General features: G+C 48.9%; 1 protein-coding gene and 1 non-coding gene across 2 annotated transcripts; both read left to right on the plus strand.

Annotated features, from left to right (window-relative positions):
• The first annotated feature begins 3326 nt into the window (after positions 1-3326).
• MAPK13 (mitogen-activated protein kinase 13) lies at positions 3327-11813 on the plus strand. Its single transcript, XM_069564233.1, has 12 exons — positions 3327-3639; positions 4463-4592; positions 6130-6188; positions 8762-8870; positions 9062-9091; positions 9472-9519; positions 9646-9760; positions 9903-9974; positions 10571-10650; positions 10894-10972; positions 11063-11239; positions 11503-11813. The coding sequence occupies exons 1-12, from the start codon at positions 3521-3523 to the stop codon at positions 11583-11585; spliced, it is 1101 nt and encodes a 366-aa protein (XP_069420334.1). The 5' UTR covers positions 3327-3520; the 3' UTR covers positions 11586-11813.
• A 9979-nt stretch (positions 11814-21792) lies between these two features.
• On the plus strand, positions 21793-21854 carry LOC138426084 (U7 small nuclear RNA). The gene has a single exon (XR_011251510.1). It is a non-coding gene; the product is annotated as a U7 small nuclear RNA (small nuclear RNA).
• Positions 21855-26233: the final 4379 nt, after the last annotated feature.

Raw genomic sequence — 26233 nt, forward strand, 5'->3', positions numbered from 1 at the left:
TTTCACAGACTCACTGGGAAGACAGCACCACAAGAACAGGCACTTCCCAAACACTCACTGGCTGGGCATCCTGGCTGGCGGTTAAACGTGCAGATTCTGGAGCAGGACACCATGTTAGAAGACCATGTCCAGCACCTTCTAGGTCATGTGTGACTTTGGGCAAATTACTTAACAGCTCTGGGCCTCAGTTTGTCCATCTGTAGGAGGGGAACATTGTATCCTGACACCCGGGAGCTGCCCAGGCCTGTCAGCCAGGTCCTGGCGTTGCTCAGAGCTGGCCTGGCACAGCTCATCTTGATGTGCGCCTGCTGAACGCAGGCAAGGCCATCTGTGACCACAGTGGGACCGAGACAAAAACAAGACACTCTGTAATCACGTCTAAGCACAGAGAAAACAGAAGTGTTGTCCAAACCACAAACATGACCAAACACCCCCATCCAGCTACTTTTGAGTGAAGGCTGCTGCCGCTTTACCAGTTACGGCTCCCTCCTCATTCTATTGGTCCTCCTTCCAGGTAAGACTCATTAAGACACCAAACCATAAAATCACCTCCACTTCCTGATTTCATCTCATCTGGAACAAGGTCCGGCGTCCGTACACCTTCTACCAAATGACCTAACCTTGCAACAAGTCCTTTCCAACACTCCCTTCCTGAGACGACTCCCTGCCCCCCTGCCTGGCTCCCACATGCGTGTTCTCCCTTGATGCAACCAGTGACAAACCCAGTTTGTTCACTCACAGGCGTGTTTCTGGGAGGATCTTTGGCTGGAGATACTGACAGCCCCTAGCTCACTGGGTTGATGTTTCACTGCACTCAGAATGAACCATCCCCCGGACCCTTTTCATATACTTAGCACGTTTTAATATCATTTCCATGTTACAAGGAGGACAGCGAAACTCAGAGAGGGGAAGGAACTTGGCCCAGGTCACACAGCTGGCACTGCAGAGGCAGGATGGAAGTGCAGGTCTCATTCCAAAGCTGGTTTCCTTGCCCCCTGCCTTAATGTTAACAGGATAGAAACCAACCACACAGGGTCAGTGTCTGGGAGGAGAAGTGCAGAGGGGCCTCGGAGGAGCTCAAACAGAAGAGAGCCCAGGGGCTGTGAATGGGGAGCACCCAGGAGGTCCTCAGTGACCCCCTCCTCTTCCTCTCCCATTCACAACCTCCCAGATAGTATCACCTAAGGCCATCTCTCCAAGGCTGCCTGGCTACTGAGTCAACACAGGTCCATTGGAAGCTGAGGGGGGGTCGGTATCCGCAGTTTGGGGCCTGAGTCACTTCCTGACCATTGCTTAAGAGGCTTCCAGACCACAGCCTGAGTGGCCAGCTCGTGCCCTTTCAGGATTGCACCCACTTGGGCAATGAGCGCTTCCTTCCCTGGCATTCGTCACCTTTCTGGGCTCACCTCTGTCACAGTCAGGTTTTCAAGACAAGCACAGAGGCTCAAGGCCTGTCTCTTCCCTGGAGAATGGGGTCCTCAACCCAGAAGGAGAACTGAGTCTCCTGGATTGGACCCAGCCCTAGACTCTGGCTTCCAGGATCGTATGCCAACTTCAGAATCAGAGTGCCTTCCTTTGGGGTCACCGACCCCCAAGGTCCAAAACTCCCGCAGCCCCCCATCCTCCACCAGGCCCCGAGCCCCTTCCCTTTTCCTCCTACAGGGCCTCAGGGCTGGAGTAGAAGGTCAGGTAGGGGAGAGGGTGGGGAATTTGTCAGATCCCCAGGGCAGGAGGTATGAGGGAGACACGGTTTGATCCGTAGACATGTCCTTAGGATGGGTGAGGCAGATAATCTGAAGCACAGGCCATCTCCTTTAAGAAGCAATGCCTCTCAACCCAGAGATCCTGCATAGGCTTGGAGTCTCAAACCAGATGGTCTTCAGCTCAGCTCTGTCCCTTCCCAGCTGTGTGACCTTGGGCAAGTGACTTAACTCCTCTGGACCTCAGGTCCCTCATCTGGAAAATGAGGATAATAGAGTTACTACTGACTCATAGGCCTCTCACCAGGATTCAGGGAGTTGGGTATGTAAAACACTGAGAATAATGACTGGTACACGGCAAACACAAGTTAAGTGTTCATCAGATAAATATTTTTTTCACCTCTGATGGGCTGACTCTCCCACTCATTCTCCATAGTTTTTCACAGCCTACTGTGTGACCGATGCCCGTAAGACAGATCCCCCGCCCGCAATGCCTGTTGGGCATTTCTGTGGGATCCCAGCACCTCCCTCCCCCATGCCCCCCAGGGTCTGATGCCACAGGACTATGTGGGGCTGTGGCACAGGGTTTGGGTTCTGAAGACTCCCTAGGGGGAGCTCCCTGGCTTTGAAGCATAGCATCTCCATTCCTTCCACAACCCAATTCCCAGGCCAGCAAGGGGTCAGCCGAGCCAGGTCAGGCATCTGGACCTCCTGCAGCCATTCTCTGCCGCTGACCCTGTTCGTGGGAGGTCTCCGTGATTTAATTTGAGCCCAGAATCTTCTTCAGGATGCACGAATCACCCAGACACAGGTGGCCGAAGGCTTGTCATTGCCTTCACAGGGCAGTGGGAAGCCAGCAAAAGCTCATTCAAAACTGGAAATGTGAATCTAGGCCGGATGGTTCATATTACAGAATTACTGTTATTCATTCTAGGTGTAAAAAAGATACTGTAGTTGTGTTTTTAAAACAATCCTTATCTTCTAGAGATACGAAAATATATTTTCAGATGAAATGATAGGATGCCTGGTTTTGCTTCAAAACAATGCGGGAGGAAGTATGTAGAGGAAACAAAATTGACTAAGAGTTGATGTACTCGTTGAAGCTGTGGGGTTCGCAATTGGGGTTATGCAGGGTCATTAGAATCTGCTTATCAACATGTGATTCAGAGATCCCTGGGCCTAGGAGCTGGGGAGAAATGCAGAATCTTGGCTCCACCCCGGATCTCTTGAACGTGGATCTGTATTCAATGAAATACACGGGGGATTCGTGTGCGCATTCAAATGTGGGAAGCACTGGCTACTTTCGTATGTTTGAAACTTCCCATACCAAACAAGTTATGGGCTTTTGTGGGGTTTTGTTCCCCCAAAATTGTCTTAAAAATCTCCGAGATCTTCCTACAGAATCCTCCGCTGGCAGCAGCTGGGAGGCTGTCTTCCTGCCTTCAGCCCTCCGTGGGGGCCCCTAGGGCAAATGGGCCCCCAGGCCGACCGCAGCACCCGGCGGGAAGCGCCCCGCACCCCATCCCCTGCACCGCGGCGCACCTGCCGCTTCGCGCGGGTCTGTGGCCGGGGTTCCGAACTCGGACCCTGGCGGAAGCCCGGGGCTCCCGGGAGCCGCGGCCGGGCAGGCCCGGGCGGGGCCGCGCAGCGCACCTGGGCGCGCCGGCAGGTGGGCCGCGTGGCCTGGACGGGGACCCGCCCTCGCGCAGGGGAGGAGCGGCAGGCCTGGGCGGGCCCCGCGGGCGGGGGCCAGGTGCTGGGAGCCCGGCGGGCCGCGAGCGCAGCCACCGCGCTGGGGCCGCCGCCACCGAGTGCCCGGGATGAGCTTCACCCGGAAAAAGGGCTTCTACAAGCAGGACGTCAACAAGACCGCCTGGGAGCTGCCCAAGACCTACGTGTCCCTGACGCACATAGGCAGCGGGGCCTATGGCTCCGTGTGGTGAGACACCCCCTCCCCCGCGCCTGCGCGACACGGGGGCGTCGGGGGCGCCCAGGCACCGGGACGCGGGCGGGGCCTCCGCAAGAGCCAGAGCCAGACCAGTGCCCACCCTCACCCCGGATCTGCTTCCCGGATCCGCATCCGGGGGCCCTCACCTGCTGGGCGCGCGGAGCTGTGCCCCCACCACCTTTGATCAAGGACCCCAAGGCCCAGAGTCCTGCGGGTTGGGAAGACTTTTGCGGGTGCTTTTGCCAGGCTGAGCCCTGGGACTGGAGGAGGCAGCAGCTGGACCTCGAAGTGGAGCAGCAGCCTCGGGCTGTGGAGGCTGGCCATGGGGTCGCCCCAGGCGCCAGTTCGCTTTTCGCACCTGCTTGCTGGGGGGTCTCTGTGGGTTGAATTAGGACTGAATCTGCTTCTCCAGGACTTACAAGGGACCCCAGAGTTCATCTGGCCGAATCCCGATTGATTGTTATTTAATACACATGGGTACAGAGAGGCAAACAAGAAGTGACTTGCCAAGTTGTTTGGGATCCTGTTGATGTTAACTTGTGTTTGACCCTGGTGCAGGGCACCTCTCTCAGATCCTGCCTGCTCCCTCCTCGCTCCCCCAGTCCCACTGTGCTTTCAGCAACTCACATTCCCGGTGGTGGGCATCAGCTCCTCCCAGCTTAGGCTGCTGGCCCAGAGGGATTGGGGTGAGAATGGCCGTGGCTCCCCAGATGGCCTGGCAGATGCCACCCAGAGTCTGGAGCCCTGCCTGCCTCCGGGCTGGGGCCGGGGGTGGGGGGGCGTGCTCCCTGCTGACCTGCCTTTGACCCTACAGCTCAGCCATCGACAAGCGGTCAGGGGAAAAGGTGGCCATCAAGAAGCTGAGCCGGCCCTTCCAGTCCGAGATCTTTGCCAAGCGGGCTTATCGGGAGCTGCTGCTGCTGAAACACATGCAGCATGAGAACGTAGGCTGGGCCTGGGGGCTGCTTCGGGGAGGCAGGGACGGGAGGGCAGCCCCAGAGAGGGTCTTGACCAGCCCCTCCGTGTGTGTGCGCACGCGCACGCGCACGCGCACACACGGAAGATACCCCAAGATGCTGACCCAACAGCGCCAGCAGAAAGGGAACCTCCTCCCTGCTCCTCTGGATCCTTGTTCCTCACCTGATTATTAAAACTATGTGCCAGGACCCACCCCGCCTACTTCCCAGGTAAGGTGCAAAGGAATTTTTGGCAGTGGAGCTGAATGAACTTGGTGTCTCACTGTTATGAGGAAATGGGCACCGAGGAACTCCGTAGTTGTTCTAGATCTGAGACCTGGTGCCCAGTATCCTGGTTAATGTTGTTTCCACATAATTACAACAAGGATAATAGAAACCTGTGAGCACTTATGTGCCAGGCACAGCTCTAAGAACTTTGCAGAAACTAGAATGTTTAATCCTCACAGTATCATATAAGTATCATTACTCCCTTATACAGACAGGGAAACTGAGGCACAGAAAGACTTACAGGTTATCAGACGAGATCAGACACGTTCAGGGTGGTATGGCCGTAGACAGACAGATTATATGGTTAGTCAGTGGCAGAGCTGGGATCTGACCCTAGACAACCTGGCTCCAGGCCCCGGAGCCCGACCTTGAGACTGTCCTGTCTAATTGAAACAGCCAGGAAACTAGTGACCCAGTGCTGAGCCTGGCCCCTAGGCTTTGCTGCAGGATACCTGTATTGGCAGACAAGCGTTTTTAAAAAATGTGCTAAGTCGCTTCCATTGTGTCCGACTCTGCGACCCCATGGACTGTGGCCCGCCAGACTCCTCTGCCCATGGGATTCTCCAGGCAAGAACACTGGAGTAGGTTGCCATTTCCTCCTCCAGGGGATCCTCCTGACCCAGGGATCAAACCCACATCTCTTGCCGCTCCTGCATTGCAGGTGGATTCTTTACTGCTAAACCACCCGGGGAAACCCAAGCATTTAAAACAATGAGTTCAAAACACTGTGCATATTTTAAGTCCCATTCCTCCTCGGGCAGCTCCTCCCCATGGCCTCCAGCTGGGAAGTCTTGCCCCAGCTCTGAATCAGCCCTTTGGCAGGCAGGGTTAGATGTGGTGAGACCCAAGGTCAAGGACAGGGAGCCTGCTGGCTGGAAGATCCCTTCTCTGTCCCCTCCTCGATTCCCTTCCCCACTCAAGGTTCCCGGCCTGAGCGGAGACTGGGTGTGCTGCTCGTCCTGACCACCAGACTTGGGGTCAGTGAGCACAGACATGTCCACCATCTCTTATCCCAGCCTGACTCTCCATCACAGCGCACTGCAAATTCCTGCCCAGGTGGAGGAATCCCTCTCCCATCTCTGCCCCTTTAACTGCTTCTTCCCAGAAGGCTGGGAACCTGCCTCCTGCTGGAGGTGCTGTTCTAGGAAAGGGCAGGTGGTCCTGTGCAGGCCTGGGGACTCAGGACAAATGCAGGGTGCGGCGGCTGCCTGGCCCTCACTGGCCATCTTCTCTTTAGGTCATTGGGCTCCTGGATGTCTTCACCCCAGCCTCCTCCCTGCGCAACTTCCATGACTTGTGAGTTGGGCTGTGCCGGGTTCCGGGATATTTGCAGACCTTACTTGCCACTGGGGCGGGGGGGGGTGGGGGGGGGGGCGGCGGGTGCCGGCAAGTAAGGGGAGGGTCCAGGTTCTCTCTTCTGTCCCAGGAGGCTGTATGCCTTTGGGCTGGGGAGAGATCCAGCCCAGGGTGGAGAGAACGGCTGGCCTGAAAAGGTGGGAAGGGCTTTTTACGGAGCCTGGCTGACACAGAGCTGTCTGCTCATCTGCTTTGCTTTACCCACCCTCAACACCACGGAGACATCGCCGCCAGTCCCCACACGGTTTGCATCAGCCTCCCTCACCATGTCCTGGTGCAGGTGTGGGTCTGGACTTCAGGACTCTTCCTAGAATGGAGCGAGGATCACAAAGCCTTGGCTGCCCCAGCCAATGGGGATGTTTCTCAGAATTACACAGAACACGAAAATTTAGTTGCTAAATGCACAGCTTTGCTAGTGCGGTACCTGCTAAAATTTAGGAAACTTTGAGAGGGTGGATTTTTTTTTTCCAGTCCTATTTCAACTGTAGCCGCAGTTCTCTTTATTAGGATGCTTTTGTTTTCAGTTTAATGCAGTGAGTTTGAATGGATTTTTCCCCCTACAATGCCGGCTGCTGGGCTTAGCATTGGGAATTTGAAGTGGACCAGCTCCTCCAGGACGGACAGTGGTGAATACTGACAGTGATGGTCGGTGCTCTAAGTCTGGGTAGAGCCAGGAACTGCCAGCTGCCTCAGCGGGCTTCACAGAGGAGGTAACTCTGAACTCAGCTCTGAAGGATGAGTCAGTGTTTGCCTGAGGTTGAAGGGCTGAAGGCATCCCAAGGAGAAGGAACTGCGTGGACCAAGGTCATGAAGCACGTGTGAAAGAGGCTGGGCCATCCTGAGATGTGCAGTGAAGCAGTGGCTGATTTAGTTAGGCTGAGTCCAGACTTGATTCCACAGGCAGCCTCAAGGCTATAGAGGTTTTGAGCAGCGAGGTGAGGTGGTCAGATCGGATTTGGGGGATGCACTCTGGCAGCAGCAAGAAAGGACCAGGGACACAGCTCTGGGAGAACTAGACCTTGGTCTAAATGCAGTCAAGGTGACAGGGTCCCAAGAGCTGACTTGAGCCCCATCGAGAGGTAGCACTGTCAGAGTGTTGTATCCCTTGGGAGGCAGTGGTGAGGAGAGCCAAGGGATGCCAGGTTCCTACTCGGAATACCAGGTGAAGGAAGAACACATCTTAGGAGAAAGATAATGAACTCCACTTTGGACACTTCATTTTTGAAAAGCCTATGAACATTCAAGTGTTTAATCAGCAAATAAACCCAGAGTTTAGGAAGGTCTGAGCCAGGGATGTGGATTTGGGCCTGAATAATCACTGGTGGATGAGAGCCGAAGCCCAGGGACAGGCTAGTGTAGAGCCTGCTGCGATGCTGTGGGTTAAGATACCAACATGAAAGAAAAGCTACACGAGAATCTGCAGGCAGAGAGCTGAGGCCGCCTGACCAGAGGTAGGATTCGCAGAGAATCTTGAGGGGGTGTCAAGCTTTGCACAAGTTCCAGTAGAAAGAAAGGGAGTCGTGGGTGTGTGCTCTGGGCTGGTGGGGCAGGAACAGACACCCTGTTGTCAGGGAACTGTGCATTAAGGCAGTGGGGTGGACAGGTGAGGACCACTCTTTCTAGAAGTTTGATCAGGAGGGAAAGAGAGAGAAGGAGTGGGGTACGCGAAGAAATAAGGTTAAGGGAGGGTGGTTGTGGCACCGCAGGACATCAGTGAGCTTGTAAGCGGAAAAGAATCAGTTTCCACGTAGAGGTGAAACATGAAGGTGGGGAGGAGCCTGTGCCTGGAGCAGGGGGTCCCAGTGTGTGGGAGGGGGCACAGTCAGGTGGAAGAAACCGGAAGTCACAGGCTCTTGGAGATGGCCTCCACATTCTTTTATTATTTTAATTCCTTTCTAGATCTTTATCCTTTTTTGCGCTGGACTTTGCTGTTACTGCCTTGAGTAGCAGTTACATTTTGCTGACTTTGACCTGTTTTGCAATCCCATTAAGAGAGGGTAATGGTTCAACTATCTCTTTCTTCCTTCTTCACCCTCCTAGAAACTGTTTTATTGTTTCCTTCTTGGAAGGGAGACATTTTTGGATGTTTGAGGATTTTCATGGCAGCTCATGACCCTCTGAGGTGGGGAGAAAATATTTGTACAGAAGCAGAAGGAAATCCTGGCAGATGTTTCTAACTCACAGCAGTGGCTTTCTGTGGGGCGTGGAGGAGGGCAAGGAGAGGACACCTTTGAAGAGCGGGAACCCTGCTGCATTTGGTTTTCCTGAGCACAGCTCCAGCTGAAACACCCTGAGCTCTGCCAACAGGGCGGCCGCCAGGGCCAGGCTGGGAGCCAGGAGCCGAGAGGCCCACTGCCTGGGGATTTGGCTGGCTGTTGTGGGGCTGGCTCTTCTCGCACACGAAGGTCATCTCTAAGGCCTCTGTTCTGCCCCAGCCCTGTGCCCCTCCTCTGAGCTGGGACCTGGGGCAGGTTGGGGCTGAGGACTGTTCAGGAAGCCCTCATGCCTTGCAGCTACCTGGTGATGCCCTTCATGCAGACGGACCTGCAGAAGATCATGGGGATGGAGTTCAGTGAGGACAAGATCCAGTACCTGGTGTACCAGATGCTCAAGGGTCTTAAGGTGGGTGGGAGCCTGCCAAAGGGCAGAGGAGGGGGGCTGGGTGTTGAGACCTGGGGTCTGGGGGAGGCCAGGCCTCGAAGGTTTGGGAGGACATGCCATGGCAGGGCAGAGGCGGTCTCTGAGCCAGCCTGAAGCCCCTGGTGTGAAAGCCGGACTGGACTCACGCTTCTCCCTCTCTCTCCCCAACACAGTACATCCACTCAGCTGGGGTCGTCCACAGGGTGAGTGCTTTCTCCGCTACATCCTCAAAGGCCCTGCCCACCCCTGGGGTCTTCTTGAAGTTGGAAGGGGGGAGATGGCGCAAGGGGAGCCAGGGATAGAGAGTTTTCAGACCCAGCCTTGGCCCAGGAAAGCCTGCTCAGAATTGCTGTGTTTGGGGGAACTTTCTGGGAAACTGTCACCAGTGAAGCTGAGCTGGGTGTTTCAGGCTCCAAGAATCAGGAGCATTTTAGAGCTGGATGGACCCTAGAGGACACCCGGTCCAACCCTCACTCTGCACAGGAGCCCAGTACCCAGAAAAAGGGCAGGGCCGCGTGCTGGGTGGCGGCCGAGTGGGGCCACCTCGTCTCTGCCTCCACCCAGCGCCCCATCTCTCCTCTAGGACCTGAAGCCGGGCAACCTCGCTGTGAACGAGGACTGCGAGCTGAAGGTGAGTGGGCCCGGTGGGGTCAGCCTGGGCTCGGGGTGGGCCCCTCTCCCACCGGAGCCCCCAGACGCTGCTCCAGGAGCCCCCTCTCCTCAGTGAGCTCTTTTTCTTTTGTGCCCCGAGTTGTAGATCTTGGATTTTGGGTTGGCACGGCATACGGATGTGGAGATGACGGGTTACGTGGTGACCCGCTGGTACCGGGCCCCTGAGGTGATTCTCAGCTGGATGCGTTACAACCAGACCGGTCAGTGGTCGGCTGCCCCGGGGAGTGGGCTGGGGGTTTTCTCTGATGGCTGCCTCAAGCCTGTCTTGGAGACTCTGGGTTGACAGACGGTCGGGCCCTGGCCAGCCGGTCCAGGTGACACCTCCTCCCCCTCCCTCTGCAGTGGACATCTGGTCTGTGGGCTGTATCATGGCAGAGATGCTGACAGGGAAGACGCTGTTCAAGGGGAAAGACTGTATCCTTTGCTGGAGAAGCCAGTCTTCATCCAGGGATTCATTCCTTCAACAGACACTTTATTACTTAAATCTCTCTCTTTTTCTTAATGTGAAAGTGATACATGCTTCCCAGTGGATTAATTTTAAAGTGCAGAGAAACAAAATGATGAAAACCAGTCACCTGTGATTCCACCATCCTGCAGACAAAGAGTTGATGTTTTGGCACCACACGCACCAGTTGAGCACCCCCGTGTGCCATACAGGGACTGGGGAGACGAGACAGGGTCTCCCTGCCAAACTCGGAATGCAAGGGTGTGGGGGGAGCAGACGAAGAAGTGCATGGAGGTGACGGAGTGGGATGAAGCTGGGAAGGTGGCACCTGCAGGAGCATTTGTGGGGAGGGACCCTTAACCCAGCCTGGCAGGTGGCAGCTCTCACCTGCATCCTGAAGGATGAACCTACCCTCCTGAAAGCAGGAGGAGGTGAGTGTCTGGAGCCTGGATGGTCCACCCTTCTAGGCGGGCCTGATGGAGGGGCAGCGGGAAGGGCAGTTCCAGACCACCCCCACCCCACCCCACCCCCAGCAAGTGAGGCCAAGCCTTAACCTGCTGCCAAGACCTGGACCAGCTGACCCAGATCCTGAAAGTGACTGGGGTGCCGGGTGCCGAGTTTGTGCAGAAGCTGAATGACAAGGCGGTGAGTGGCAGATGGGCCCAGGCTGGCTGGGGCTGTGCCCTTGGCTGGCCAGGGTCAGGGAGATGGGCTCACCCCACCGCCCCTCTGCCCTGGTAAGCGCTCTTGCCTTTATCTCACTTTGGATTCGGACCTGAGCCCTCAGCCCTGCTCAGCGGCTTTTCTGGGGTCCCTGCTCTAGATCCTATGGCCTGAGTCCCAAGGAGCTGACAACTGGGGATTACTCAGTGCTGTTCTGTCTTTCAGGCCAAATCCTACATCCAGTCCCTGCCACAAAGCCCCAGAAAGGATTTCTCTCAGCTCTTCCCACGTGCCAGCCCCCAGGGTGAGTCTCGGGGGCCTGCAGTCTGTGTCCCCGCGGGTGGGCTGGGTTCTCCCGGGCCTGGGGCATGAGGCTCACACTCCGTGACGGCAGCCACAGACCTGCTGGAGAAGATGCTGGAGCTGGACGTGGACAAGCGCCTGACGGCCTCGCAGGCCCTCGCCCACCCCTTCTTTGAGCCCTTCCGGGACCCTGAGGAGGAGACAGAGGCCCAGCAGCCACTTGAAGATTCCTTAGAACGCGAGAGACTCACAGTGGACGAATGGAAGCGTAAGGGCCGGGCGCCTCAGCGCCTCCCCTCCGCAGCCTGCAGCCTCACCTCTGCTGGCCTCGTTTCCCCGCCTGGCCTCAGTGGCCCTGGCATTTCTCCTGGAGACTGTGGCCTCTTTCTCTCTGAGCAAACACTGTCTCCTGCGTGCACTTCTTTCTCCCTGGGCTGAGCAGACTTCCCGCTTTGCACCATGTCTGTTGGGGAAGGAGGTAGGCGCTTGCCCTCAGCACCCACCACCCCCTGAACCCCCTGCCTTCCTCAGAGCACATCTACAAGGAGATTGTGAACTTCAGCCCCATTGCCCGGAAGGACTCTCGGCGCCGGAGTGGCATGAAGTTGCAGTGACCCTTCTAGCCCGACCCTCGGCTGAGCCCAGGAATGGCCTCGTGGTACCACCTGCCAGGCACTGCCCCTGGGACCAATATTTATTTATCACTACTAAAGTCTGAACCCGTCTTGGATTATAGCCTTCCAAGCAGAGGATGGAGGGCTTGTGTAGGAAACAGGCCTAGTTTCCTCGACGCAGAATTCGGAGGTGTTGGCTGGGAAAATTAAAGCACATGATGTGGAGAATTGCTTGTGTGTGGGGGGTCCTTTCTTTCATGGCTGGAGTGGGACTGAACTGGGGTGGCGGTCTGCGTATTAGCTTGCTAGGGCTGCTGTAACAAATTACCACAAACTGGGCGGCTTTAAAATCATAGAAATTTATTCTCACAGTTCTGGAGGCTGGAAGTCTGAAATCAAGGTGTTGGCGGGGCTGTGTTCCCTCTGAAGATTCTAGGGAAGAATCTCTTCTGGCCTCTTTTTAGCTTCTGGTGACTCCTGGAACCTTTGGTGTTCTTTGACTTGCATGTCGCTGCATCGCCCCTACCTCTGCCCCTCTTCCCGTGACCTTCTCCACTACTGTGTCTGTGACTGATCTTATAAGAACATCAGTCACTGAATTTAGGACCCACCCTAATCTAGTATGATCTCATCTTAATCCTTGGTAATTATGTCTGCAAATACCTTATTTTCAATAAAGTCACATTCTGAGGTTCTGGGTGGGGGACATGAATTTGGGGGGCACTTTATTCAATCCACAACAGATGGCCATGAGGGAGGGGCCCCTTCCCAGAGCCCCTTTGTTGTGGAGCCAAATGTGACTGGCTGCTAAATTAAGGCAGTTGCAGAGAGAGCTGCAGCTGGTGAAACACTGCATGCAGGTTATTTTGGGTGAGTGATCAGCAATCAAGATGTGAAGCAACAGCAGGCTTGTTGACTGGGAGCTGCGGAAGGCAGAAATGGGCTTTTTCCAGGAAAACAGTTCTGCTCCTTCGCCCTTTGGGGAATTGTACATCGCTCCTGAGCTTTAACCTGACAATGGATTGGATCCTTGTGTTCAGGCTTGAATTCTCTGCTGGGGTCTCAAACTTCCCTGTGCACCAGGGTCTGGTTAAAAATGCAGATTCCTGGGTTCTGGCTCTGGGTTTAACAGGTCTGGGGTTGAGACCCCAGAAGGTTTGAACGAGGACCCCGTTACCTCAACCCAAGCCCAGTGATTCTGATGGATATCAGGTCACACTTAGAAGAACATTTTGTTGATTTCAGTACCACTTTAATTTGTCAAGAGGCCTAAATTAGAAACCTACAATGGGAGGATGAGGGGATTTAGAGGAGTTTCACTTTCTCACTTTAGAGATATTAAAACTGAGGCTCAGACAGGGCATTTTTAGGGCAGTAAACTATTCTGAATGATGTCATGGTGGATGCATGACATTATGCATTTTTCAAAACCAGTGGAACTGTACAACACACAGAGCGAACCCTCAGGCAAGCTGTGGACCTTCTTTAATAATAATGTACCAATACTGGTTCACCGGTTGACACCTTCCTCTCATCCCTGAGCCAAGAAAATACAACCGTAGCTGCAGGAGGAAGAAGCTCTCTTGTCCCTTCTCCCTACACTTGGCTTTTGTTTCCTCAAATTGGGCTGGGGACTTCCCTGGTGGTCCAATGGTTAAGACTCCGAGTTTTCACTGCAGGCTGCGTGGGTTCAATCCCTAGCCAGAGAACTAAGATCCTGAGTGCTGCACAGCATGGCAAAAAAGAAAAGGGCGGGGCTGAAAAAACTCCCTAAGAACAATTGAGTGCTCCCTTCCCTTTATTCCACAGTGAGCTTGGGGCTCCATCCTCACGTAGCTGAAGGTAAAGAGGCTGGAGATCTCCTTTTTCACAACAGGCAGCAGAGGCCCAAGGCCACTCCATCGAGCGAAAGATCTCAGTGACTTGCCACGGTCATGCCTCACCCCTGCGTCCTACGCCAAGGTTTCCTGGAGCAGGAGCAGTGCCTGGTGGGATTCTGACCTGGTTCCTCCTGTGGGAGCCTGTGCTCAGCTGGGCAGCCATCCTCACTCTGGGCCAGCGTGTCAATAGGGACCGCTCCTGGTCTGGGGGCCCTTGACCTTTTTTTGTGCCGTGAATCCCTTCTCAAAATACTTTCCTTTGCATAAAGGGATCACAAAGGAAACTAGCTATGATGAAATACAGTTGTGAAAATATCGAAGTGTGTGAGGTTGTAATATATGGGTTTCTTTAACACATTAAATAACAAGAATCGAGGGGATGAGCCCAATAAACCACTGTCAACTTGAAGTAGAAATGAGTTTAAACAATGTTTCAAAATGTCTGCAAATGTGAAAGAAAAAGCATGGCTTTCTACTGGCCCTGCTAATGCAACTGCAGTTTTTTTGCCTTTATTCATAACTGAGAAAATGGAGGTGAGTGGAGGTTAAGCTGTAATATTTTCCAATCTCAGTTCATCAACCTCTGAATTCCAGTGTACAGGCTGTGGTTCAGGAACCCTAGTTAAAAACTTCTGTCTTGGATACAAAAATGCAACTTTAGGGATCCTTTGCTACTTCTTAACCATCACCACCCCCTCCACCACCACCTGTACCCCAACACCTCACCTTGTATGATCATGGAGCCAGGCTGGAAATGCCCAGATCTGCCCCCGGATGCCTACAACACGTACTTCCTGCCATTCCCCTGTCTCCCAGCCTTACCATCCAGGGAGGGATGGGTCTGACTGGGGCATTTTGCTAAGCAACTTGCAGAGGCCTCTGTATCTAGTTTCCAAGAAGGTGGACTCCTCCCACCCCCACCCCCACAACATTCCTTCTAAACAGTTTTCCTGATGAAGACATTTGGCCCAGAGCAGAGGCTGGGGTCCAGGTCTCCTATTTAGCACCACCCTGTTCTTTCCCCACAACGGCGGCAGCGCAGTCACCCACTGAGACCAGCGTGTGTGCCCCTCGCTCCTGCGTTACTGCCCCCATCCCCTCAACAGATACAAAAGACAGGCTTGTGGCAACTGGCCAAGAGGAGAAACTCCCAGGAAGACACTTGCTGCTCTTTGTTTTCCCGAAGGTCTGCCCCTTGAGAGTATTTTAGTAAGACTCCGGGAGGGCATGAAGGTGAGGGAGTGAGGAAGGGAAGTGCGTTTGAGAAGTGGTGAGGCTTAGCAGGTGGTTTCTCCTGACCGGAACGAGGCAGAGGGCCATGAGTGCCCACATTCTTCTGGGACTGTGTCCAGCTCCCTGTCAACACCCTGGAAAAACTCAGGAGGAGGCTGCTGAGTATGCTCGGGGAGGCTGAACCATAAGCCAAGGTCTCCTGGTCTTGGCTGAAATTATTCAGGGTTTCTCCTGTGGAGAGAGCCTGCTGCTGCTGCTGCTGTTTGGCCACTTCAGTCGTGTCCGACTCTGCGCGATCCTGTGGACGGCAGCCCGCCAGGCTCCTCTGTCCATGGGATTCTCTAGGCAAGAATACTGGAATGGGTTGCCATACCCTCCTCCGGGGGATCTTCCTGACTCAGGGATCGAACCCAGGTCTCCTGCATTGCAGACAGATTCTTGACTGCTGAGCCACCATGGAAAGCCTACACATTCTTAACTGATGCAGCACCTCAGGGTTTTTAAGTACAGATTCATGAACAGAAGGAACTTTCCTCATATTGCGGGGTTCATAAGATCCCAGAACTTCTGTATAACTCCAAGGAGGAACCCCAACAGAGATCGTGGTTGGATTTCTTCCAGGCAAGCAAGATCCGGCCTTGGCTTTAGAAATGACAGCCTAGTCCAGCCTCGCCTTTTCATCCTGTCAGAAGAGTGGCACCTCTGTTTTACCCTCTTTCCCTGTGTGGCTTCCTAAGGGGTTAAGTGATGGGCTCTGCAGGCAGCTCCCTGCTGTTCTGCCATGTACCAGAAACTGTGACCTTGGGTCTCAGTTTCCTCATCTGTAAAGTGAGCCTAATAGTACTAGAGAAATTAACATAAGGGCAGCACTCGGAACAGTACCTGGCACATGGGAAGCGCTTACTAAGCATTAACCATTATTTTTGTTTTCTCTGCCACATGCTCTTCCCTCCTTGATTACCCCATCTTCCTGACATTGTCACGTCCTCCTTCTCAACAGTGGTTTTCTCCACTCAACTGGTCTCCTTCATATTAAATCTTCCTTCAGAGGATCCTCAAGAGATCTGACCTCGGTCTCTTATATTACAGCCCTAGTACCTGACCTCGGTCTCTTATATTACAGCCCTACTATCTGCAGCTTCTCAGGCAGATCTAGGAGGCAGCAGAGGGTGGAGATGAGAAGCGTGGAGTTGTGGGGTTTGCATCGGAAAATACCTGGGGTTGAGAGAGAAGGGAGAGATGGATTTGAGGGACTGGCTCATGGAACTGGGTGGGGAGTAGTTGGCAGCCTGAAATCTGAAGGGCAGGCTAGTGAGCTGGAAATTCAGGCAGAACACCTTATAGGTTTGAGGCAGATTCTGTCCTTTCTAAGAAGACTCAATTTTTGCTCTTAAGGCCTTCAACTAATTAGATGAGGTCTGCAAACATTTACACCTTACATAAAGTCAGATTGTAAATGTTAATCACATTTACAAAATTTCTTTCCAGCACCTTCTAGACTAGGGTCTAAGGACACCACTGGGCATACGGCCTATCCAAGCTGACACATAAAACTAACCATCACACCATGTGATAAGTTTGTGGGGCAGGGTATCTACTCCTCTGAACCTCATTTTCTTTCTCTGAAAGAGTATAGAAGGGCTTACCACCTCACAGGACTGGTGAGGGGAAAGTGCATAGAGAGTCAATATTAGCTCTTGTACCAGGGGGTGCTCAGAAACACAAGTTGATGACGGTCATGCTCTTGGGAGCACCCAGAGATCCAAGCCACAGCCGCCGCTCTTGAGCTCCGGTGCAGCTGCATGGGCCTCACAGAAAGCCACGGAGGCGCACCCATTCCCATCCGCTCCCACCCGGCAGACGGGCTCAGAACCTTCAGTTCACGTGGAAAACGCCCAAAGAAGTGAACCTCACTCTCTTTTTTTATGGGGAAAGGAGGAAAGTTTCTCCACTGGCTTTCTTCATCTTTGAGACAGGGGAGGACTTGGAGCAACACGTCAGAAAGAATTATACTTCACTTCTTCAGCAGCCATTTCACATTTTGTGAGAACTGCATATTCATGTCGGTAAAACAGCCAAGTAGGAACCAGATGACAGCTCAGTTTTCCTGAAAATCAGGAAATCAATCAAGCTGCCAAAATGAGATGACTGCATTGTGAAATACTGCTAACAGTCCAGAAAGTTGTTTTAAGTAAGAATGTTTTGAAATGGAAATTGTTTCTCTCCTCCTTCTTCCTCCCTCCTCTCCCTCCTTCCTTCCTTCCCTTCACTCCTTTTTAAGGTTGATGGTTAAAAGCCCACTGTTCAACTGTTTCTAACATGTTCAGCCTAGGTGTGAGTTTTCAAAAAACAGGTGAGATGACATGTGGCTCTCTCTGCCTCTCTCCCAGATTTTTCCTTTGTTCCAACTAACTGACACCCTTCTCTGCCCGTCCAGGAGCCTGCCTGCCATTGTCCACACCTGTCTCTCCTGTTTCCTGTCCTTTTTTAAACAGTGAAGCCATGACTTCAGCCACCTCTCCAACAATCAGGAATAAAATGATTCCAGAAAACTCTCTCTGTGTCTAGTATTAAGCTGTACCTTTTAAACTTTGTTTAAATATATAAAATAAACTTCTAGTTTTAGAATAGTTTTAGATTTATATAAAAGCTGCCATCCCTGGTGGCTCAGATGGTAAAGAATCCACCTGCAACGCGGGAGACCTGGGTTTGATCCCTGGGTCCTGAAAATACCCTGGAGGAGGGCATGGCAACCCACTCCAGTGTTCTTGCCTGGAGAATCCCATGCACAGAGGAGCCTGGCGGGCTACAGTCCACAGGATTGCAAAGAGCTGGACACGACTGAGCGACTACACACTTTTTTTTCCGTGCGCTCCATATCCAGTTTCCCTATTATTATCTAAAATTAGCATGCTATGTTTATCATAACTAATAAATAAATATCGATATATCATTAACTAAACTCTATACTTTTGTATTTCCCTAATTTTTACCTATTCTCTGCTGTTCCAGGATCCCATTCAGTTCGCTACATGTCTCCTGAGGTTCCTCTCGGCAGTGACAGTTTCTAAGACTTAGCTTATTTTCAGCAATTTTAACAATTTTGAAGAGTACTCGTCAGGTATTTTGTAAAATGTCTCTCAGTTAGGGTTTGTCTGATGCATTCTCATGGTAAGACTGGGATAATGCGTTCTGGGGACAAAGGTCACATGGGTAAAATGTGATCATATTATGTCATGAGTTTGTTGTTGTTTAGTTATTTAGTGTCAAAATGATTTATCACTGTCAGTGTTAACCTTGAATACTTAAGTAAGGTTGTGTTAGCCAGATCTCTCCACTGTTCGGTTACTTCCTCCCTCTTCACATTGCCATTCCTTGAGAAGGGAAATTATTTGGAGTTCCCTTGCATGGGAGATTTATTCAGCAACTTATTTATATCAGAATAGATTCATGGATATTTATTTTAAACACTGGGTTATGATCAAATAAATAACATAATAAAATAAAAATAATAAAAGTTTTACCTTTCGGCTTGATTTGCAGGTTTTCTTCCTTTTGTGTGGATTGAGCCCATCTCCCTGAAAGGGCCTGGAGGTACTGTCCACACCCAGAGAGTCCACTCATCAATCCTGCAGACACATGGCGTCCTAGGGGTCATGGAAACGGTTTTCACTTCTCCCATCTGGATGCTGGTCGGTCTACAGAGCCCACTTTAGACAGGCATCCTGAAGGCCCTTCTTCCTCTTGCCCGTTTCCTTACTGATCGTCTCAGTCTTTTCCACCCCTATGTCCACTGACCCCTGGGTGAGGAATCTGGGGACCTTCATTCTATTTGCGTGAAATAGTAAAGCTAAATACAACAAACTGAACATTCACGGGCATTAGAGCTGTCCTCTAGGTGGATGTTTCCTGGGTGCACTGTTTCGGGCACTTGGCATACATTGTTTCTAATCCTCTAATGACAGGGTCATTGCTAGTCCCATTTTACAGATGTGGAAACTGGGACTCTGAGAGTTTAAAAAATACACCCAGGGTTTTTCTCCTGCCGCATGGTTTGCTCCTTCTCATAGTCTCCTTCACTAGTCCCTCTTCTTTGCTTCCACTTCCTATGTGACCACGTGCAAACCACTTCCCTCTGAGCCTTCATTTCTTGCCTGGAAATACTGTTGGATGAATTCAATGAGATACATAGAAAGTCTTCTGCTCAGGGCTCAATAAATAGCATCTGTTATTACTTTTAATTTAATGAGGATTAATTTTTTTTTTTAAGACCTCTTTCTACTCGTTTCCCTTTTACATTTATGCTCACCTCTTAAGGGTCTCATCTATTCTCATGGCTTTAAATACGATCTATATGTCAGTGAATACCAAATGTATATATCTACCTTGGATCTTTCTTTTAATTTCAGACATCTTCACGTGAGTGTTTTGAAACAAAAGTTGGAGGTTCTGGACTTCCCTGATGGTACAGTAGATAGGAATCGCCTGCCTATACAGGGGCAGGCGTTCAATCCCTGGTCCGGGAAGGTTCCACATGCTGTGGAACAGCAAAGCCTGTGCACCACAACTACTGAAGCCTGCGTGCTATAGCTCCCATGAGTCACAAACACTGAGCCCGTGTGCCACAACTATTGAAGCCTGCATGCCTAGAGCCTGCACTCTGCAACAAGAAGCCACCACAGTGAGAAGCCTGTGCATTGCAATGAAAAGTACCCCCCACTCACCGCAACTGGAGAGAAAGCCCATGCCCAGCAACAAAGACCCAGCACAGCTAAAATTCAATCAATTAATTAACGTGCATGCTAACTTGGTTCAGTCGTGTTCCTCTCTTTGTGACCCATGGACTGCAGCCCACCAGGCTCCTCTGTCCATGGGATTCTCCAGGCAAGAATACTGGAGTGGGTTGCCAGGCCCTTCTCCAGGGGATCTTCCCGACCCAGGAACAGAACTCGCATCTCTTATGTCTCCTGCATTAGCAGTCAGGTTCTTTACCACTAGCATTTGGGAGGCAATTAATTAACGACAACATCAAAAGAAGCTGGAGATTCTACTTCCAGTAGTTGCGGAGTATCCTGTATTGTATTACAATAAATATGGACGCTGGGTAAAATAAAAGAATACAATTATTTGAAGGGACTGGAGAGAATAAAAAAAAAGGAAGAAAAATTGGAAGGGAGTTAACTGCTGACAGAAAGGAGGTGCAGTGGATAAGACTTGTGATTATGAGGGTTTTTGCATGAAGGCACTACCCAGAACAATTCTAGCATAGGATGACCAGAATTCAAGCATGATGTTGCTGGTCTTACTGGTTTGACAAGTCAAGAGAATCAAGTTTAGAAAAGAAATCCAAGAAAGATCCACAGAGGCTTCTTTAGAATGCATATAAAATCTGACCAAACCCTTGGCTGACTCCTGACCTGTGCATGTACAAGGGATACTCCAAGGAGCCCAGCAGAAAACAACCGGAAAAAGACAACTGGAAACTAAAAGAACTGAGCAGAAATATTAGAGGCTGCCCATCTCAAGGGACACAGAATTTGAAATTTTATGCCTGCCAAGTTAACTGCCTAATAAAAATAGTCTCTAGAGGAAGATAACAGAATCTAGGTTTTCTACAATGTATCAGCTACAATGCTCAGTATTAGAAGATTTTTTTTTTAATGCTGAACTTGCAAATAAGCATGGAAATGTGAACCATAGTGAAAAGAAAGCAGTCACTAGGAAGCAATTCTGAAATAACTCAGATATTTAATTAGTTGATGAAGCTTTCAAAGTGGCTATAATATATATGTTCAAGAACCTTAATAAATGCACTCATAATGAATGAGCAAGTGGTCAAATTCATCAGAGAACTAGAAACTATTAATAAAAGATAATTCTAGAGTGAAAACCATAAATGAAAAATTCACTAGATAGGCATCATATTCCATGATCCGTGGCAGGTTAGGATCATGGTGGCAGAGCCCTGGACACGGAGGACCCACACAGATGGAGGGCTGACTGTAAGTTATACACAGAGTTTTGACTGCACAGAGGATCTGTACCCCTAACTCCTGTATTGCTCAAAAGTCAACTGCACATTCTTTCTCAGAGTTTCTTTGAAAGAGACATGAGTACTTAAAGTGAAGAATATACCACTACATGGCAGAGTTTATAATATATGTCCATTCAACAAATATGAAGACAATAGCACAAAAGATAAGCTGGGGAAAGAACTTCCCTGTTTCAAGATTCTCATATTTAATGTGACATGACAGAATGTAAGATCCAAGTAGACTATGATAAATTTAGGATGCATATTATAATCCCCAGAAGAGCCACTAAAAACTAATGCAAAACAAGAATGGAAACAAAATGAGTAAAACATTCAATTAACCCAAACAAAGGCAAGAAAAACGTAGATGGAAATAGACCTAAATGCAGCCATACTTATGGTTACATTAATGTAAATAACCTAAACACTACAAATGAAAGGCAGAGACTGTCAAAAAGGGTAGAAAAGACCCAACAACTTGCTATCTACATGAGTACTTTAAAGGAAGACACAGGTCGATTGAAAGTAAAAGGATAAAATATCATAGACTCTGAACACAGCAAACACAAGACAGCATGAGTGACTAGAGCATACCAAATCCAAAAGATTTCAGGACAAAGTTATGGGAGGCAAAGAGGGGCATTCATAAAATCAAAGGGCCAGTTTCCATCAGAAAGACACAACCACCTTAAATCGTTAAGATTATGTAACACTTACGTAACATGTAAATGTGTCTGCGCCTAATAACAGAGCTTCAAAAGGCATGCATACTGACAGAACACACCCAATATATCTATTTCATTTTTTGTGTGTTTCATATCACTAATATCCTTCCTTAGCTATTTTAATGTCTATTGCGCTTGTTCTAAACTTTTGGTTTATCTGTTTGAACACATATTCTTCTGAAGGCAGGGCTCCTTGGATGTCTTCTTATTTTGGCTTCTTTATCTAACAATGAACAGTGGGGAAAAGCAAAGGTCATACCTAGTCTGTATAAGGATAAGATAGTGGACAACCTTGCCTTGTTTCAAAGGAAGTTTGCTACTAAAATACTTAATGTTAGTGTTACAGCTCTTTTAGAATTTGTCTAGCAGGCTTTCCGGTTTGCACTGGAAAGCCCAAAAAAATAAAAAATAAAAAAATAAAATACTCAATGTTGCAATTGAGCATGAATGTTTACTGGGTTTTGGTGGATACAGTTAAACAGGTTAAGGAAGTTAACTTTTTTCCTAATTTGCTAGTTTTTTTTTAATTGCATGACTTAAATTGCACTGAATGCCTTTTCTGTAAAAATGTTTTCCCTTTTGCATCTGTTTATATAATGAATATATTAATGTATTCTCTAGTAGATTTTCATGGTGAATCCTTCCTGGTTACAACACATAAGTGCATATCTATTATAAACATCTTGTGGTATGGTTACAATCTATGAACCAGTACTGATATACTCTCATTAACTACAGTTCATAGTTTACATTAATGCTCACTCTCTGTGTTGCACAGTTCCACGTGCTTTGATAACAGCACAATATCATGTATCCACAATTACAGTATCATATAGAATAACTTTACTGCCCTAAGTGAATCCATCTATTAATCACCCCATCCCACATCCTGCCTGTTGAAGCCCTGGCAGCTAGTATTTTTTTTATTTTCTTAATGTTTCTATAGTCTTGCCTTTTCCAGAATGCCATAGAGTTGGATTCATAGAGTAGGCAGCCTTTTCACACTAGTTTCTTGTTTAGCCATATGCCTTTAAAGTTCCCCCATGTCTTTCTGTGACTTGCTAATGCTTATTTTTCTCACTCAACATTCCATTGTCTGGATGCGCCACCGTTTGTCCATCCATTAACCTCTTGAAGGATATCTTGGTTGCTTCGAGTAGTGGGCAGTTATGAATACAGCTGCTATAAGTTTATACGCAGGTTGTTGTGTGAGAACATGTTTTTAACTCAGTTCAGTAAATGCCTAAGAGCACAACTGCTGGATTGCATGGTAAGCCTTTGTTCAACCTCATAAGAAACTTTCAAACTGTTTCCCAAAGTGGCTGCGTCATTCTGCATTCCTACCAGCCAGCACTGAGCTCCTGTTGCTTCACATCTTTATCCGCCTTTCGTGCTGTCAATATTCTGGATTTTAGCCAATCCAATAGTTGTGTAGCGGTATCATGTTGTTGTTTTAATCTGTAATTCCTTAAAGACATATTACGTAGATCATATTTTCATGTGCTTACTTCCCATCTGGCCATCTTCTTTGGCAAGGTGTCTATTCAGATTTTTTTTTCCCATTTAAAAGATTAGGTTGTTTGGGGAATTCTCTGGTGGTCCAGTGGTTAGGACCCTGTGCTTTCACTGCCGAACGCCTAGGTTCAATCCCTGATCAGGAACTAAGATGTAGCACAAGCCAAAAAAAAAAAAAAATTTGTTTTCTTGCTGTTAAGGGTTCTTTGTATATTTTGGATACATGTCTTCTACCAGATACATGCTTTGCAAATATTTTCTCCCAGTCTGTGACTTATCTTTTCATTCTCCCAACAGTGTCTTTTGCAGAGTGTAAGTTTTCAGTTTTAACAAAGTTCAACTTATGTGTCTATGCTTTCATGACCCTGCTTTTTGCGTTATACCTAAAAACTCATCACCAAATCCAAGGTCAGCTAGAGTCTCTCCTCTATTATATACTCATCTGACTTGAAATGCTTGCCTTTTTCATTCTTCTTTACAGTACAACCCTCTTCTGACTGCATCCTAGAAGTTTCTGGGCTATTTTCTTTTGTCTTCATTGAATTCATTACAGTCCTGCTTCTGCTTTATGTTTTGTTTTCTGGCCACTAGGCGTGTGGGATCTGAGCTCCCCAACCAGGAATCAAGCCCAGACCCCTGCACTGGAAGGCGAAGTCTTAACCACTGGGCCACCAGGGAAGTCCCTGGGCTATTTTCTGGTTTTCCCTATTTCAGCAGCCCTATTTCTGAATACTTTATTTCTCAGATACTAGTTTTCGTCCCTCTTGGGCAAACACTGCCCAGAGTCAGTAAAAGACAACTACTTTTTCCAGTGTCTCTGATCTCAGAGCCGTGTCCTCTGACTTTTGGACAACCATCACTCCATTCTTTAATCCTCAAAATACTGCCAGAGGTCTAAAAGGGAAGAAAGCAAAAGATAAGGAGGCAGCATTTGCTAGTTTCCAGAACCAATCTCAGGACATAAAAGAGCAAACACTTCCCAAACTTTGTAATTCCAGTCTGTCTGATCTAAATTCATATCCAGTGCTCACTTGTTAATTAACAGCCTTCTTTATTGATTTTCTTTGCAGACTTACTAAGGAAAAATTTAAGAAAAAATTTTCAGTTACAGAATTTAAACTGACAAAATCTCTTATATCAGAAATGAAAAACAAATTAATTTCTTCCTATTTGCCTTTTCCTTTTGTAATTGAGTAATTTGAGTTTCTAAAGGTTCTAACACTCATGTGTTCAATATTTTATTTCATTTGAAAACAATAACAGTAAGAAATGTGTTTGATGGACTTGCTAGGTAATTTTTATAACTGACTGCTGTTTCTGATTAAGTATGCTTTCACAAAGATAAACTATTAAATCATTCACATAATTTCTGTCTGACATGTTTAACTTAAGCTTAGGCAAAGAGAGTGTATTAGTTACTTAGGGGTGCAGTAAGAAACTTCCACAAACCAGGTGACTTTATAGTTTAAAGAGATTCATTTTCTCATGGTTCCTGGAGGCCAGAAGTCTGAAATCAAGATGTTAGCAGAGCCACGCTCCCTCTGAAGAATTTAGGGAGAAGAAGACTCCTCCCCAGACTCTTTCTAGCTTCTAGTGGTTACCAGCAATCCTTGCCATTCCTGGGCCTATAGCTACATCACTCCAGCTTCTGCTTCTGTCTTCATGTGACCATCTTCCCTGTGTGTGTATATGTTTCCAAATCTCTATCTTCCTTCTAAGGACACCTGAGGATTTAGGGTCCACCCTATTCCAGCGTGACCTCATCTCACTAATTACATCTGCAAAGACCTTCTTCCCAATAAGGTCATGGTCACAGGTATCAGGGGTTAGGACTTCACTGCATCATTTTGGAGAACACATTTTAACCCACCACAGAGTGCAATCCAGAGGTCTCAGGTATAAAAACCAAAAGTGACACACTAAAGAAAGAAAACCACAGGACAAAATGTGCTGCAGGAAGAGTAACTGGGGGTGGTGGTGTGGTGTGTGGTTATAGCTGTCAAGAAAGGCTGCTTCAGCTGGAGACAGTGCCTGCTCTAAACCTTCAAAGAGAAGCAAGGTCTAAATATGCTTGACTTCAGCCCCCGAAAAAATGAGGAAAGCAAAGACCCAGATCCCCAATATTAACTAAAGAAGAAAGAAGATAGTGCTAAGTTGTGTCTGACCTTTGTGATCCCGTGAACTGTAGCCTGCCAGACTCCTCTCTTCATGGGATTCTCCAGGCAAGAATACTAGAGTGGGTTGCCATTTCCTTGTCCAGGGGAACTTCCCAACCCAGAACTGAACCCAAGTCTCCCATATTGCAGGCAGATGCTTTACCGATTGAGCTATACAGGAATCAAAGTGGCGGATTTAAGTTACAAGCAAGATAATCACAGCTGAACGTGAGCAGAATGTGATGGACTAGGTCTCATACCTGCTCAGCAGCCAGGTTACTGAAGGCAACACACTCGCTATACCTTTAATTTTTGCTTCTTTTGTTTTGCTTCATTATTGGCTAATGAGGTGTTCTGGTAAACATTTCTCATCTATATTGTTAGTTGGCATTTCCCTCAACCATTTGTTCAAATCTCAGAAAGCACTGGCTGTACTATCATGCTACATAAGGCCACGTAAGATTCATTATAATAATTCTGTGTGGGATTAACACTGATATTTTTCTACTGCTCCTTTTCTACCCCAGTTTTCATGAAATATATATTTATCTGACTGCTTTGGGTCTATGGAGGGGGTATATGGGCTTGTAGTTGCAACACATGGGCTTAGCTGCCCCATGGATGTGGGATCTTAATTCCCCAAACCAGTGATCAAACCAGCAACCCCTGCATTTGGAAGGGGGATTCTCAACCACTGGACCACCAGGGAAGTCCCTTAGGTTATTTTTTACCTGTGGTAAGATATATACTAAATGGTAACTGTCCATTTCCCTATGATTCTGATTATTCTAAGTACTTCATATAAGTACTTAGATATATATCCATCTTTTGGGGACTGGCTTTTTTTCACTCACCATAACGTCCTCAAGGTTCTTCCATGTTACACCATATCGTGGAATTCTTTTCAAGTCTGAATAATATGTGTGTACCACGTTTTTGTATCTGTTCATCTACTGATGGACACTTGGGTTGCTTCCATGTCTTGGCTATTGTGAATAATACTGCTATGCTTATATGGGTGCACAAATATCAGTTTGGGATCCTGTTTTCAATTATTTTGGGTATATACCCAGATGTGGAATTGCTGACTCATATGGTAATTTAT

The sequence above is a fragment of the Ovis canadensis genome, chromosome 20 (genome assembly GCF_042477335.2).
Source record: "Ovis canadensis isolate MfBH-ARS-UI-01 breed Bighorn chromosome 20, ARS-UI_OviCan_v2, whole genome shotgun sequence".
Taxonomy (NCBI): Eukaryota; Metazoa; Chordata; class Mammalia; order Artiodactyla; family Bovidae; genus Ovis; species Ovis canadensis.